The sequence below is a fragment of the Bombus pyrosoma genome, linkage group LG13 (genome assembly GCF_014825855.1).
Source record: "Bombus pyrosoma isolate SC7728 linkage group LG13, ASM1482585v1, whole genome shotgun sequence".
Taxonomy (NCBI): domain Eukaryota; kingdom Metazoa; phylum Arthropoda; class Insecta; order Hymenoptera; family Apidae; genus Bombus; species Bombus pyrosoma.
The window spans coordinates 4902081-4920217 of record NC_057782.1 but is presented as its reverse complement, the minus strand read 5'-3'; the positions used below and the strand labels follow the sequence as shown (position 1 = coordinate 4920217).

Genomic DNA, 18137 nt, shown 5'->3' with positions numbered 1-18137 from the left:
GTTCAAGTGAGACCAGAAACGATTCTGGTTGTATGTTTCTGAAGATCCACAGAAGGAGAGTAGGACGACATCGAGTAAACTATGAATGATTCATCAGGATATGCTAACCACGTCTGCGTCCCGCGGTACTTCGCTAGCAGAGAAATCCTAGAGGCTTCCGTTTGTGATTGGTAAATGTCATACGTCGAACTAATTGCATCGAGGAAGTTGCGAGAGTAAGCGCGAGAAGGCAACCGGGAAGGGAAAGCTCAAAACTCAATCAATAGTCGCTGATGAACGGTCCAATGGCTATTGCCACCGTGCCGGCATATATAGACGAATCGAGCAGTGTTCTATGAATTATTTAGCGTTAGTCAAGTGGCCCTCCGTGTATTTGCCCTCAAACCGAAACGAGCTTCGTGCCATTCGAGAAGCTCGCTTGATTTCACCGACCCTAATCCATCGCTTCTATCAGTGTGAAATGGCGTAACTGGCTTCATTCATTCAACCAAGTTCGGAACGATCGGGAGCTGCAACGCTAGTTCGAGTTATTACTCGATCCTTGAACGCCTATTATTCGACTAGTTTGATCGTTTTAACGTTAGGAATAATTTATCTCAATGTGCTGTCAGAGTGATGGATGAGGGACAAGGTTGATCTAAATTGAAGAGAAAATTAGGCAGAACATTCTTTGATGGACAGCATGGAGAATAGATGAGGAAGATTTAATTTTTAACCTTGATCGGTAGTTGAATAGAAGGAAATCTAGGTGTCATTCTAAGAATTGTACAAGAAGGATCTTTTCTTTCAAAGATTAAGGACGAATGTGGCAGAAAGATGTAATTTTTTAGAACGACTGCTGAGTTTTTATCATTTTTCTGTTATCGTTATTGGAATATAGAATGCTATTATAAATTGAACTATATATCTCATTACGAAATTATGTCTGACCTATCTTTTTCCAATTTCAAGTACATTATTATTTGTATTGTTATATGTATACTGCATTCATTATTAAAAGATCGCGATCTCCAAAGCGTTAATGCTCATCCGGATCATAGTTTGCATGAGTTATGAAAGGGAAACTAGAAACTATTCTGTATCTTTTAATATCGGGAATATCAGGTATAATGTGCATCTACGTTTCAAACTATCGAAAAATCTCGGGTGAAGTCGCCCCTTGACCTATCCTTTCCCTCGATATCAAACGCCACAACTTGCCACGCTCTGTTGCCCCCGACAAAATCAATCTCAGACTCCGAAGCTCACTTTTGAGTTACGATCGTATAATGGACCATAAAGACGAGTCTTTGTACTCCTCATATATTTTTCATTTTTCTTGTTCGTCTGTCAAAATCTTTGATAATAAATATTCGAATGGAGATTAATATATTTGACAAGAATGAAAGTGTCATTTCTCTAGTTACAAATTACTTAGTATTTATATTGCTACTTGTAAATATATTGATACTTCAATCAGTTTATATTAACGATATTTGAATATTAATAAAATGTAAAAATTATTGGCTATGTTTGCGCTACGCGTGTGCTATATATGTACTATGCTAAATGTTGTGAAATCAACAATATATCATATAAAATTCGCTAAAATGTTGGCTTCCTATTAATTTGACAGTCAAACGAGCTGAAGATAATGAACTTCCTAAATAGCGAAATTGCCTATAATATGCGACACTTACAGATACCAATGTTTTTGTTGTATATTAATTTCCAAAAATGAATTGCATTATGTCATAATATTCTACGAACATAATTCTACAAGCATAAATAAGTGTCCATATATTTACCTAGTTCTGCGCGGTGGTATATGTAAAGAAATTTAGTAAACTGTAGCTAGAACACTATGCTTCATTCACCTTTTTGTAATCAGTACTCCAACTATGAAATTGTGTTTATCGCATGAACACGAAGCGTATATGATTTACTCGAGCGAATAACTACGCGGTTACCAGCGGCTTTGATATTTCCCTTGCGGCGAATAAATTGAAATAGAACTATCTTTGGTTGAATCAGGATGGAACTCCAGGATTATAGCTAGAAATGGATAATTATTTAGATAGAATGAAAGTTCTGCGTGTTCTTAACTCGGCAAACTAGCAGGTGTCTGTAAACAGGAAATCGGGCAAACTCGTGGAAAGTTATGTCTGCTTAGGAAAATTACGTTCGTCCCTATTTGGATACTTCCTATTAACTCGACAAAACATTTTCTATCATCTAACAGTAGACATAATATAATCTACTTGACATAAGTTATTCTTAATGTTCCTTGCATAAAACACGAAGATGTTGAAGTCCTTCGATATTTTCAGCTTTAGGAAACTAATCTTCGTCGTTTCGAATGCCAAATGGTCGTACGTTAATATCAACTAATCTAAAAGTAACAAGTGCGATCGACTAAAAATTATATATATATCAATTTTACGATAGAACTTAATAATGTGAACAACGAAGATATTAATAACATATTATCTAAACATGAAATATAGATGCGAAAGTATAAATATAAAATGATCCTTATATGTACATGAGAATTTGGTGATTAAATATTCCCAATATCGAGCGCATTAACAGACGTTAAGCTGTAACAAGTTTCACGAAACTCTGAAGAAGCTTTTCAGAATCACTTATTCATCTAAACGTCGATTAATATCCATCATCGTGTCACAGATTAATCTTCCAATTTACCGAAAATCAATATCTTGTGCTCTTAAATGAATATCAAGTTTCGCGGCAAGAGATTACGTCTTTTAAATCCAGGATGAGGAGAGTAGCACGTTGTCCAAGTTGCTCGGGTGAAATATTCGTGATGAACGGTGGGGGCAAAATCATAAAAAATTTTAGGCTAACCTGTCTGGCGACATTATGCCCGAGCCGCGTTTATCAAGAGCTGGGACCTGTGACCTGTGTTTCGGCATAATTTATTCAATGGGTGACCATGCTCGGATCGTGGTAGGATCCGACCTTCCTAATGCAATATTGATTCGATTTCACTGCCACGACGTGCTAGGTCGTAGCGTGCAATTTGCATATGGAACTACACGGCTCGCGGAAACGACCCGCCAACGTACGAACCACGGTGACGTCGTGGCGTTGCACTGTTTGCCATTTGATTGCATGGAAATTGCGTCGACTAGGCGACGCACGCATCAATGACAAGCCTGATTTCCTCGACCCACGCTTCGTTAGAATGCGAGTCACGCTAACTGCGGACCATCCGATGTTTACGTGTATTGTACCCCGTGTATTCGACGTATCTTGCATCTCTTATGAGAAAATGTATGGGCGTTAACGCTTTATAGAGAGATAATGAGAAAGGGGAGGGTGTTGACGTGATATTTTGCATTTTGTGCTTGGCAATTGAGAACAGTTGGAACATAAATGGTAAATGTCTTGATATACGGTTTTTTATTGTGTTTGCGTAGTTATTGATCTCGTGTAATGTATTCTGTAAATTTGGTACAAATTTAGATGTGTCGTATGTTTTTAAAGATGAAATCTTTTCATCTATTCGTCTAATTTAGCATGATCAATTATCAAATATTTAAAAAAAATGTACATCTTCGGAATTAACGGATTGTTTTCATTTTTAATTATGTCACATTAAAATCCTCCTGTTTAATTGTAAAATGACATTAAAATCCAAAAATCGGTAAAAATAAATGTACCATGTTTTTCTCTTGTGATCTTCATACCATTAGTGATACGAGGATTAACGATATTACAGGAATATTAACGAGCAATTTATTTGAAGTACCAAGTAATGATGGAGATATAAAGATAATATATAAAAAAGGGAACAGAGTTTCAAATAAAATTGACGATGTTGATGGTGATAACTGTGACTGCGATGCAATTATCATTGTAAGCGACGAAACGTAAAGTATTAATTTCAAGTGAGTTTGAGCCAAAGAAAGTTGGTCAGTCCATAAATAGTTTGCCTGATCATTTGACATTTTGTTCTGATAACGATAATTGATTAATAGAAGATATTCAATCAAAGCTGGAAAATTTAAAAAATGAAAGATAAATAAGTTAAAAATGTACATACATATACGTGTACATTGAATCACATATTCGTGTACTTCATAATTAAAACTGAAAACTTGTATTTTACAACGAAGTTGCAACTCATATCTTCTATTTATACTCTTCGTTTATTTACATTCACATCTTGTTTGTTTATGCCCTTTGTTTGTCTACATCCCTACTCTGTGGAAATGCGGTAATCTACGTGAAGCGCAGTGACTAGAAAGGGAAGATAGGCGACAGCCAATTTCCAGATTGATTAATTTCGTTGATAGCGTTCGGGTTATCGTTAGTTAACGTTAATTAACCAACCGCGTTAACGTTCTAATAAAGCAGGCAGGAGGCGGACGTAAAAGATTTTATCAAGGTACAACTGATGAAACCTACTGTAATAAGAACTTCCTGCTCGCATAAACCCCCACTAAAGGAGGAAACAAATTTCTTTTAACGCGAACAACAGTTTACGAGCTTTTTGCCGCGAGTCTCCTCTACGAGTAAGGAAAAGACCGTAGTAAGCGGAAACGTCAGGAAGTTCTAAACTCGACGCGCGTACACGGAAAAAAGTGAAGAAAAGCCAATTATCTCCGACGCTTCCTAAAATCTTTCGTCCATGAATCGCATTAAGAAGTTTGTTTATCCTGTTCGAGTGACGGCGGTTAGTTCGAAAAAAGAAAGAAAGAAAGCTAGTGGCCAGGGACAGGAAAAAAGTTTCAACGTTCCCGAATGCCGCCGCGAAGTTCTCTGCAGCCGGATGAAGCAAAACCAATTAACATGCAGACGTGAAACTTAAGGAACTCTGACAAATGCATAAAATTTGCATCTACACGGGGAATTACAAGCGGGTTCCGAAACTACCGGCTCGTAGAGTAAACGCATGTATTGTTTGCACGAATGACGTAAGCAGCCTCTGCAGTTCGATGAATTCTCTATACGCCGTTTACGCGATTCTAACGATTTACCAACGCCATTTCAAAGCATCGAAGCAAACTTTCTCACGGACCAAAAATGAAATGGAACAAGCAAACGTTTCAATCTATCGATGAATGAAATGCGGTCCATTTCCAGGTTCGTTGAGACCGCTGTCGAACGAAGTTTTCACACGAACACAGGGAAAATCGAACGGGGTTTTAGTGGTCGTCAGTACGTACCAACGGCGATAAATTATCCACGAACGAGCAGTGTGATTGCTATTAGCAAGGTGCGACGACAAGGCTTGCAATTATGGCCAGCGGTTCGTTACTGTTAGAACCGCGAATAATTGGACGAATTTGCGGATCAGTGGAGCGGATGCTTGCGAGGCATTAAACGGGTTCCACGACGTTCCATCATCGTGGCCGAATACTTCACATCGGAGACGTTGTTATAATATTAATTCGTCTCCTCTTGGATCGCGTCTTCGAACAATTTACGGGGCTTGATACATCGTAATTGGCTTGCAATCAGGACGTAACCACGTGGCCAATTACCGTGGCTTCGAAAATCCATTTACTGATGATTATGTTTGCTAATTGCAGTACCTATACGTTACTTTATCTTCGCGAATCAGAAGTGCATAAAGTGGGAACGAAATTGTTCATGCCAGTAACAATACTAATAAGACTTTTAAAGAAGCTCGAAGACTGGAGTTGAAGAAGGAGGAGATGAAGAATCGTGATATACCGACTATCCTTAGAGGATGATTTATGCAATAAATTAAATGAGCTTTACTGTAAGTATAAAAATATCTAACCAATTTTATTTTATTTCAGTAATGAAATTTGAATATTCATACTGGTATTGAATATTCATACTTCTATCTTTCCACCCTTGTAATTATGCTATAAATAAAAATTGCTATAATATCAACGAAAATGAATAAGAATTTGATTATGAAACTATATGACAGAATTTTGAATTTGATCATGTGTATTGATAGTAAACCCATAGGACAGATTTGTTGCGGTAACTCATTTTGCACGCTTCACTGTATCGTTCATACCTTTTATCACGCTCTTACAAAAGCATAAATGTCCCAACGTATAACGATTCCAGACAATAAATCTCATTTTCCCGTCATATCGCGATTGTTCGAACGCCCGCATACATTTTCGCCGCGACGGTCGTCAAAGAGGGGGAAAAATAATGGCCATAAATCCACCGGAACGGAAGATGGAGGATGAGGCGAATAGGTCAGCATAGAAAAGTAATTAGCAATAAATCCTCGTAGAGTGAGTACACGTTTTCTTTATGCGCCGCTGGATAACGCATAGTACGGCTTCCGTTGGAACGTGAAACACACCGACGAAGATGAATGTTCACGGAGAAGGTGAGACAAATAAAAAGGAAAACTAAGAAATAATACGTGGAGCACGTGAGAAGAAAAATCGTGACACATCGGTATGCGTTGAAATTTTTTACGACTATCTCAGCGCGACATGTTTGTATCTTTACGAGACAAAAGATATCAGTATGTTTTCTGCATAAAATGTTATTAAAAAAACTATAATAACGAAAATACAATGCTGAATAAATACGTAGAATAACGTCTGACTAATGGTATTCTTTTCTACTGAAGATTTGCTTCTGAAATTCTGGATGTTTCTCTGGATTTCATTCAAAGATATAATGTGTATCCTTAATTTATATTTGACGTAAGCTTTCGCATTCATGGTAGCATAGGTTTATTACCCGAAATAAATTTCAATTATTATTAAAAAATATCGGTGCAATGAAAATATAACAATAAGTAAATAAGTGGCCATGTCTAACCTATAACGTCCATTTATATTGACGATTATCTCCTACATTTTTATACAGACAGATTATCTCTTCTAATCACATTCTTTTTATTTTAATCAAAAGATTCAATAATATTTCGTGAATTAATGACTAAAGGTAGCTTTTTTACCAATAGTAGTAGAACATTTTATATTTTTTATCTCCGTAAAATTCCGAATCAAAATGGAAGATATAACGTGAAATAAAGCCTCGGTTATCGAACGGAAAATATAAAAGAGGATTTGTATTGGCTGTATTATATCGTTTAAAGCCGATTTCTTACCAGGGAATATATGTTTGCATTAGATAAAATAACGTCTAACACGTACGGCTGAATAGAGGGAAGACTTTGCCCGAATATATTCGTCCTCTACTACGGGAAGATATATCAAGCTTGGCTCAGCATCGCTACAAGTTCCTGCGATGCATTCGCATACCGTACTGGCTCGTTCGGTGACTGAACTCGAATGTTACATCTATCATCGTTGGTTTTCTGGGTCCACAAATCCTTTTGGTCGAACGGTACGCTTTCTATCAAAAGAAACTACTCAGTGTATCATCACGCATCATTGAAAAATATTTTCTGTCGCTATCTTCTTCATTAAGTCGGATCAGTGAAAGAAACATTCTTTATATGACGATCACACATGATTTGCACTGGATCCCTCCACATTTATATTAAATTACTCTTCGAATTTTCTATCTCTTGCAGTTCAATGATCATTTTCGTCCGTTTTAAACTTCACCAGCTTTGCACATTTTCGCTATCATTCTCGCTTTAATTTTCTCAAGACCAATGACTATGTTATTCATTGCCAATGATTATTATTCTATCTGCAAAATTGACGCTCAATCTTATTCCACTTCCTTATTGACCACATATTCAAATTTTGTGTAAAGTTCGCAAAATTCAGAGTAACTTCCAAATTTCTTTTTCATTGAGAATGACTATCATTAAATTTACAAAATAAAGTGTCAGTCTTCTTCGATCTTCTTTATAAACCACACATGAATCAGAGACCGTACTTTTGTTTAAGGTCTTATTTGAAATCTTCATTACAAAGTTCAAAGAAACCAAACTCTCTCACAGTCAATGATAATCATACAATCTTCAAAATCAACTCCAATTTTCTTCAAAATTTCTTATCGGTTACGTGTTCGATCAGAAATCTCGATTTTGTGGAAAATTTCGTTCACAGAAATCACCACACTCGGCTACTTCGTTTGGCGATGTATCATATCGAGTTTGGATAGCGGTTGCAGCGTTTCGAGAACGAAGTTAAAACGAAAACCGCCAGGATCCGAACGATAATTAACGTTCGTCATGCAGATGAAACGGATGCTACACACGCAAACCATAAACGGAGAAAGAGAAAAAGAGAGGAAATGAGTAATAACGTTACGTAGTGTGTACGCGTGCATTCGGCGGCGGCCATTGGCGCAGAACAGTCGCCAGGATAAATTCATTCGTTATTTCCGATTCGATTGTCCCAGATTTGGTCAAAAGCTACAGCCGGAATTAGCTAACCGGAAACTGGTCCTCCGTAATGTGAACCGCGCCACCGAAAAATTTCAATTGTGCCGCGGGAATCGCTCGTTTAATCGTGGAAAACAGCAACAATAATTACCCGGCCTTTGTGTTTTCCTTTTCTCAAAACGCGACTCGCTGTGCCATGCGCTATTTGAGCGATTTGATTAATGGAAATTTAGAAACATCGTGATTCACCGATGCGTGAAAATTTCTGATGGTGAATTGTTGATTAATCGCATCTTACTGACGTCATACTGTGAAACGAGGACAAATGGGAGAGAGTATGACGATGCAGGAATTAGATCGTCAATGTTTATTATTGACGTCATATTAATTCTTCCGTTAATTAGTCGTAATTATATACAATTGATGAAACTTATGCTTGTTAGCGAGTGAAGATAATGAGAAATTACAAACGTTTATTATCACATATATATGTATATCAGTTTTTGTTCCAATTGATAGTAGTTCAGGTTTATAATGTAATTTAGCAAATGTAATATATGATGGTAAATATTTGTTAATGTTCTCATATTATACCTTAATTGATAATATTCGTGAGAGATCGGTGAAATTTAAGTTAATAATGATTCATGAATTAATTGCCATTAAATATTATAGTTTCATTACGGTATATATGACATATGGTAGCAGAAGTGAAATAGGATTTCGACTGTTCAAACAGAACAGAATGGTGTTATTTATCAAGACAGTTTGTACATTATAATTCGTCGCGCAGGTAGAACAACGCAATACCTGATCAGACAACTGGAATACCATTTAAATAACGTTATTAGGACTACGATTTAGAAATATTATTAAACTAATATATGAAACCATACTTGACAAGTATTGTACCGTGTCCCTCCTACCAAATATCAACGAATTTTGTAACTATTTTTATTAAATGTGATAGATTTTGAATCGAATTCATATCCATCGAATATCCATAAAAGCCATCAACCGTGACGTTATAAAATACGACCTTCTCGTTCAGAAAAGTCCCGATGCTCGTGGCAAATGACCGGCGTGCCACAATGAAAACCGCGTGTCTCTTCTAAGCGTGAACAATGAACGAAATATCGGCCGATATACCAGCGATGGCCGTGTGGCCTTCGAATCCGATTGATTCCTCCAACGAATATCTATCCCGACGTATGCGTGACGAGTATAACGCGGTCGGGACGAGTGGGACGAAAGATCTTTCGCATGGAAATGAATCGGGATCGAGGCCGAAGTGGCTCTCGTTCATCGACAGACAGCCGCATAGCGTGGGTAATAATTCTGAAAAATTGTTCCGTTCTCTGAGCTCAGTCTGAGATTTTAACGCATAAATCGCCCTCGTTTCTGGATTCCACGTGATATATCGGTGTTTGCAAGTATTCCCTAAGAGGCATTAGGATCGTATATTCTCCAAGTATTGATACGGAATAGCTTCCGCGTTCTAGATTGCTTGACGTACTTTGTAATATATATATGTACTTTCCTTTTTAATGTCTATCGTACCATTGATTTTACGTTTCGTGTGTTAAACGAATTTCTTAAGCCTTGTTTAAGTCGTGTCTAGCGAATTCAAGTAACAGGATTTCATGTTTGTGTTCATTCAAGTTTAGTTGAATAATTTTTCTCTTTTCTGTTGCCTATGATTTAAGATATATATTTATTCTTTCATTTTTTTAGAGTCTATGGTGTCTTTGATTCTATACTCCATGTCTTAATCGAATTCTTGAAGACTCATTCGACCTCTCGAAGTTAAGAAATTAAACTTCAGATACAATGAAAAACAAATGGATTCTAGTGGAAAACTCCACGTCATATCCAATATGGTATGTGCTAAATATTAATACAAATTAGACAATCAATACCAATATTCACAGAAATAGTAATAAAGCTACATTATTCGGTAATTATTATTTTATTCAAGTTACAGTTGAAAGAATCGCAGTTCTACTCGGAGTTTAAGAGTAGAGAATATTTCAAGTCAAATAAAATTGTATAAAGTGATTTCAAATAACTTGAATATAGATAAATTGTTCTTAGATATTACATATTAAATTAAATATAAATGTTCTTAAATATTTTTCAGCTTTTATCGCCAGACTCGTAGACTAATTTTTTAAAATGGCATTTCAAGCTCGATCGATCCCGCCGAAGTTTTATCAAAACCCGCGGTCCACACCTAATCATTTTCCCATCAATAAACGTTCCTACTGCCTAAGCGACCACCGCAAGAAAGTTCGTTAAAGTCTTTAAAAAAGTCGCATTAATGTTGGAGTTAAGACCCTGCATAAGTAACCGCCGCGCCAAACGTGAAATTAGTTTCATCTTTGTTATGCAACGACCAAACTTAACAGCCTGCCAACTTACCTGCGTTTTAAATCAATCGAACATTGTTTCTACCTTCTGCTGCACCGATGAAAGAAATATCACTAATATATATATATAGGATGTTAAAAAAGTGGGTGATATCTACATAATGTGAATTCAGAAGTTGAGTTTACAATTCATTGATCTACATATCTACTAATGTATTCTAAAATAGAATTAGGTTTTTTATAACTTAGAAAGATGAGGTTCAAATGACTTTCCAAATATCTAGTTTTAATACCTTGACTCGCATCTTATAAATATCGTCCATTTCTTTTTAACGCTCTGTATAATATTTTCATTGATATTATGGATCGGTATCGTATCGCGATCATCATTCGATACATCGCTATGGCGTTCAAATAGGAAAATCATGGAACAATACCTACGTGCCAGGCAATTTTATGATCGCACCATTCAATTTCCTCGGTTGTATCGAATCGAATAGGAATGGGATACAACGCGTTTGATAAGAAGCTTCTAGGTAGCTCTCGGGCGTAATTGGAACATTGGGCGTAGCGCAGCTGGCTAACTATGCATAACGTTAGTATTCCGCAAGTCGCAGTCGTCAATGGTTGGATCCAATTTAATGTTCTGCTCGCTCCTTGGATTTCAGATCTGGACACGATGTTATATGGATACACGAACAACATATATGTGCTGGACCACACTCCTGAATCGCTGCCGGTGAGTACGATTCCGAACAAGCCAGTTAGTCACGGCTGTTACTGCCCGCCCTGCTCTACCCTTCTGTTCGCTCGTTTAAGTCGATTGCACGGATCATAATTGCATGCCACGGTCACCAAATTAATATGATTGTTAAACTTATACAACGACCACCATTTTAAATTGAAACTAGAACTAGTTAGAGGAAACATAACCGATTGATGGATTAAGTAAAAATGACTTTGAATATGAAGATCATAAGGGAGAGGCGTGGTAAGTAACATTTTTTTATTTTTCATATGAGGACTGTACGGTAAATAAATATATTTCTGTTGATTTTTTAATTTTTATCTTATTTGCTTTTTTTACTGTACTTTTACAATTCTTTTATATTTCAAGTCAATTACATAACAAATTCACATCGAGAATAATTTCATGTTCCTCGAATCGAAGTCAGTGAATGTATGAGAAGTGCAAATTTATAAAATTATTAGATCGAAGTACGAATTTTTTATTCGACTTAAACGAGTTATCGAAGATTATAAAAGTTGTTCCTTGAGTTTAATGATACAAAAGACGATAGTTTCTACGACACAATAGCAAGAACAATGTAGCTTGTCTTCGATTCGCGTTCGTCACGATCAGAAAATAATCGGACTCCGGCCGATTCGATGCGAATTTAATTAAATTCAACGATGGTGTATCGTTCGACTTTGTTTCCAATTAAAACTCGTAGTTGCGTATTTTGATTAACAGTAAAATTTAATAATGAACACGTGTACACGAAAGAGGTAACCAGGAATTTCTCGGGACAATTCCCCGGGACGCGTAAATTTTGTGGATAAATTGAATCGATACGTGTTGTCGCAATAACAAGGTGCGAACTACACCGGAACTGAAACAAGCATATACCACGTGCACTACATGCATTTCAATTTTTGAATGAATTGCTGTTATCTTCCTGGCTCTAACTAACGAAACAAGAGGGAAGAAAAACGAATTTTCATTAGTTTGGAGACATGTGAGATATCGTTTTCTCAAATAAAATTTTGGCTGCATACATGTACACTCTTATTTATATGCATTAGGGAGATACCCAAAAAAAAACTTAAGAAAACTTGAAGAATCAATATAAAATTATCAAAATGTTTAAAAATGATCTCATTTCAAAAGTTAGACTATACACATTTAATATTATAATAATAAACACATTGATCTGTCGCGTCTCTGGACCACAAATTTGTTCAATTTTTACATCCACATTATATATTATTGTATTTATCAATAAATCGAAAAATACAAAGATTTTTTATTAATAATCGTATTAGCATCATAACTTCTTTTTTAATGTGACTAATATCAATCGACAATAAAATCAAATTTCATTGATAATATTTAGCTATAAATATAAACTTCGTAAAATATTTCACATCCGTAGTCAAAAAATGACGAAACGCTGCGGAAGCTTATAGAAAGCGCAGACTCGTAAAAAGTGTACTGGCAATAAAAATGGGCACGTGTCAGTTTCATGCGCAGCTCGGTTCACGTAACGCGATCTATTTTACCTTTCGAATTAATCATTGGTTAAACCATGTATGGTGTGTGCATATCATTGTCCTTCGAACGAACCACTCCGCTCAATTATCCACAACGTAACGGGCTACGAAGAATAGCGAAATCGTAGAAACGAAACGCGGCTCGTATATGAATTAAGTTAATTAGTCGTCGAACAAATGAATCCTGCTTGTTAACAACAGTCAGTTTTGGTTTCTGACGCAACGGTAGGGTTACAAGTTGAATTAATGGATCGAGTGGTGCATACATCCCCAGTCAAAAGCCAGTTGTTGCGTTTGCTTCAAAACTGGAGACAATTAAAAAGTAAAGTACGTGAATTGATATTTTACATGCCAAAAAAATATTTGACGTATAAAATGCTATTGTATTAAAATTTTTGCCATAAAATTCATATAATATTTAAAGTTCATAATTAAATACTAAATTTTTTTAATTAATTTACTTTAAATACTAAAAGATGCTAGTGTGTTAAAATTTATACTATGAAATCCATGATTCTTTTTCTAAGTTCTAATTTACGTTAAATATTAAAATTTTATCAAGAGTGAAACGTGTCCTGAGACATTCATTCTCCGAAAATTCACCAGAAATCGCAGCAGAATAATTTGACTGGTGGTGATTTTTATGAGAAAAATTTGAATTTGTTGTCGGAATTTAGGTAACCCATGAAAGGGTACTGTTGCCAGGGAAGCTATTAGGGGTAGAAAATTGATAGAAGATCTTTATTAGAAGCCACGTGCGACCGAAATTAGCTAGAAGGGTCGGTAGTCTGTAATCGTGGCATTGTCTCTTTTTGTCGGAGCTATCGTCGCTGAAGACGGGACAAAAGCGATCAGAAAGCTTTATTCTTGCTTCGATCGTTGTCTTCATTAACCGTCTGTGGTTTGTCGCTCATTTCGCCACGATATTTGTCGGCATCTTTATGCAAGGGTAGTTTACAATATGCATCTAGTGCTTCAATCTAACCGACGACATACCGTGTATATCATATGAAGGAATTCGTGTTATCTCTATCAATCAGTATCGAAAAACGAGTCGAAGAAATCGATAACCATAAAATTGAGGATTAACATTACATACAGTAACATTATGCACAATTTTCATGTAATATATTTCAACTGCCCGTCATTAGGTTTCTATCTTCCTACACTAATGAAAGCTTTTTTCTCTGTTTATAACAAATAATAATGATAATAATTACTTCTAAACGAACAAGAAAAATGAATACTCCACAATCAGGACCATTGACACCTTGAAATTTCAATTCCTAAGAAATTATTTTTGATTTAGAATCCGATCTTGTATGAACCGATGCTTTCCTACGTGTTTTAATGGAAACTACGTACTTGTAAAGTTCGTCACAATTTTATGAAATAATTGATATAAATTATATTTTCATTCACATATATTCGTCGATGAGTAAATATATACGCGTAAGTAGGTACATATACCGTCAGAAATTGGGAGAGCTGGTGTGCTCGTCTATTTGCGTGTATATTGGCTATCCGTGTACACGATGTTTCGTGTACTGTGTACACAAGACTGAATGTAATTTGCAGGAATCTCGCAGGGGGTGGGATCTGGATCCCGCGCGGTGACATAGGACATTGAATTTCCGGCATCTCGCCGTGGTGTATTGAATCGATCAATCAGTCACATTCACGTTAATTAGCTTGTAGCATAAAGTGTTTATCGTGTCGTTTAATCCAGGTGAGGCGTTTATATTTCGCGCGGCGACGCCTTGCGTCGTATAAATTCATTTCTAAGTAATTACGCTGGCTGGTTTGACGTCCGAGAAATATTTTACCTGCAATCGAGCCGCGAGAAATTAACGCCGGAAGACTATAAATGTTATTTATTCCATTGTTCCGTGTCTTGGTATATTACGATATTTAAAAGAGATTGCTGGTTGCTTGCCAATTTCCTCGTGCAACACTTTGTTCAAGTACTTGCACAATGACATACACATCTGTTTTAGTGGTTTTATAATGACAAGTGAATATTCTTGTAGCAAACGTTTTCACGTGCTATTGTATTGTTACGTCGCGCGGGACATCTGCACGCCAGCCCTCGCTACCTGGCCGCCAACGGTCAACCTACAGCCATCCCGATTCTCAATAGACCCAATGACCCACCATAAAGACATTAACCTTTAGCTGCATTGTCTCCACACATGTTTGCCAGTCTAATTGCATGTCTGGAGAATTCTCTAATTCGAGAAGTATTTGCAGTTTATGGCTGGGTCTTGGAAAGGTCCTTGAGTTTATTAGGCGCTCTTAAGAATCACGGAGAAAGCGGACAGTCATCAGATGGGAAAAACCCAACACATGTCCATTATAAAAGGCTGTTTTTCCCATCTGGAGCAAAGTCCACCGCCGCTTTACGTTGGTGGGAATCTTCTGCATATTCTGTTCATTAGAGTGGGTCATCACCAATCAGCATCGCGGATCGTTACCTTCACTTCCTGGACGAAAAGTGTGAACAACGAATCCGCGTTCATCAGTCAAAGGGCACACCCACACCAAGCTTTCCTCCGAGACACCTTAAGGGCAGTCCAACACTCTTGAGCAGGCGCTCTAGCAGTCATCAACAGTTATACTCTCGAGCAGGCGCTCAAGCAGTCATCAACAGTTATACTCTCGAGCAGGCGCTCAAGCAGTCATCAACAGTTATACTCTCGAGCAAGCGCTCAAGCAGTCTTAGTCCTAGTCAAGTCTCGTTCTAGTCGGATTCTAACTCTCATCCCAAGTCTCCTCAATTCCGAGTCCAGTACAATTCTCGGGAGTTCCAGTTCAACATTCATCGAGCAAGTGGTCAAGCAGTCATCACCACGTCGCACTCGGTCAAGCCATCATCCAGTGTTCGGTTGAATACATCCAGTCAACGCAACGATACCATAAGAGTCTCAGGTCGTACTCTCACGTCGTTGTTCGTACAAGCATTCACCATTGTATCACCGAAGTTGTTGGNGTCGATTAAATATATTATAACCTGTCAATCGCAGCGTTATTTCAATTAATCACCCTTATTATCCCACAGGAAATAAGGGATCGTACGATTCGTGGCGTCGATTCGTCAATCGTAACGGGAATTTACGACTCCCGTTGGCGCGTTTCTTCGAGATCGCGTCTCCCCGCGAACGTGCGAAAATACAGTATAGAAACAAACTTCATAGTATTATCCATTTATGGCTTCTCTTAATTCACAATTTTTTTGAAAATGTTAAAATAAGTACAATTTGGAAATGTTAAGATATAATGAAATAATTAGTATTTAATCCACGTCTGAGCGACATCCTAATTGTTATAAAATAGAGATTGTTTTCAATAAATTAAGACAGAAATTATTAGGAAAGAAATTCATCGATGAAAATTACTTTTATGAAAGTTTGAATGGAAAATAACAAAATTAGAAAAATTATTGAAGAATTATTCTTGTCGAGATAACAGAGAATCTCTTGAAATAAAAATTACTTTAAACTATTTAATCAATATCTTTTGTGCTAGTTATTATTTCTGAACATGAGTGCTCTCCATTCTTAGTTTCACTTTGCCAGGTGGTTTAAGACATTCGTACAGTACAGTTTTAATCCTATTACAAAAATCCAACGAAAAATATTTTTATATCCAGTTAAAAAATTAACGGAAGAGAATGGAACGGTTTAATGTTTGTCGCGTTATCAATAGCGGGGATCGTTGGGAATATTTACAGAAAGACTTTTACAAACACGAAACCCTATTGACAGTGTTCGCTGGCGTATAGAGAAACTTTTGCCATCGGAGAGCTGCAGCTGGAAACTTGGCGGAAGTTCATTCCGGAATACGCGTCTTGATAAACATCTTGACGCAGTTAGGTAACGTTATAGAAACGAGTCAACGACGGACTTTACGATCGTGCCTTGAGTAAAAGAGGCCGTTAAATCGTCTTATTTCTCTGAAAGAAAAAGAAAGACACGAAGAAACGTTCGACATCGTCAACCTGGAAGAAACGTGCACCCCCTTTTCGACGTTTCAAGGCGAGAAACCATACGGAAATCTCGATCCACGATGGCGTTTAAACGTCACGTAATCTGATCTTTCTGTCGATCTGATCGAAACGAAACGTTATAGCGTTTTACTGGTGGAATATCTGATTTTCCGCGTGAACACGAAACTTCCATCAAACGTTCTAGTGAATTTCAAGGTGTTCGATCGCAATTCCGGCCGCGTAGATCACGCTACAGGAATTCCGTGGAAAAAGGAGCCGGCTGGCGTTAACTTGTCCTTTCCAGCGAGCTATTTATCAGCGTCGAAGGACTGGAGGAAAGTTCGCGTGCACGTTTCGAGGAAATACGAGACGAGGAGCCTGGATATGTCTCCCCGGGGAATATCGTTGGAGTCTCTGTCTGGCCAGGCACATGGTGTAGGTACATCGAATCAGCTTTCTACTTGTTATCTCCCGGTATTTGATCTCTTTGCCATTTCCTGTTCACTCTTTTGTCCCTGGATTCTGGAGACGACGTTTCCTTCGGGGCTTCCTTAGTCGCGGTAGAAATAAAGATTCGGTCAATTGGTCGAAGAGGAGAAAGGTCCCTTTCATCGGATGATACAATCCCCTGACATGGCCATTTTACGCTGTTTCTCTCATTCAACGACTGTTGCCTCCTTAATTTTTCTGTCTGATTAAATTTTCTGGATTTCTATATTAGTTACTTAGGATGAATTGCTCCGTTATTGAGTGAAATCAATGATCTTGAACAACTCCTCAACAAGTCTTCAGAAACTAGACCGAGCAACTTCGTAAATTAGAAAACAGAAGAAAGCGATATCACGATTTTATAAATTTAAAAAAATTTATCATTTTTGGCAGTAATTAAATCTTATGGGAGTTGTTATGGTATATAGGGGAATTAAACACTAATCATGTGGCCATATAATAAAATTAAGAAATTTAGGAAAAGTGGAGTTGATTAGTTTAGTACAGTTCAGAGAAGCTCAAATGTTACGCTGCTTCGTTAAATTTTTTTGATTTTTCCATATTACTAAGTGACTTGAAAGGAATTTTATTATTAAACAAAGGAAATGCCGTCTTCGTCAGCGAATGTGTCTTCGTTAAATGAATTTTTAATTAAAAGCTTGACATGGACAGTCTTTGCTGATAGTCGAACGATTTAATCTCACGAATATTCTAAGATCTTCTTCAAGAATATAGAAGGACAGCTCGGTGTCAGAATTTT

General features: G+C 37.0%; 1 protein-coding gene across 3 annotated transcripts in view; it reads left to right on the top strand.

Moving 5' to 3' along the window:
- Positions 1 to 18137, top strand: part of LOC122574151 — a 141279-nt gene that overhangs the window by 110271 nt on the left and 12871 nt on the right. For 2 of the 3 annotated variants that reach the window (XM_043741377.1, XM_043741378.1), the window contains one exon: positions 11298 to 11368. In XM_043741377.1, coding sequence (XP_043597312.1) covers positions 11298 to 11368 — 71 coding nt within the window. Of the gene's footprint in view, positions 1 to 10015; positions 11225 to 11297; positions 11369 to 18137 lie in introns of those variants that run through there. The other variant, XM_043741379.1, reaches the window with a different exon arrangement.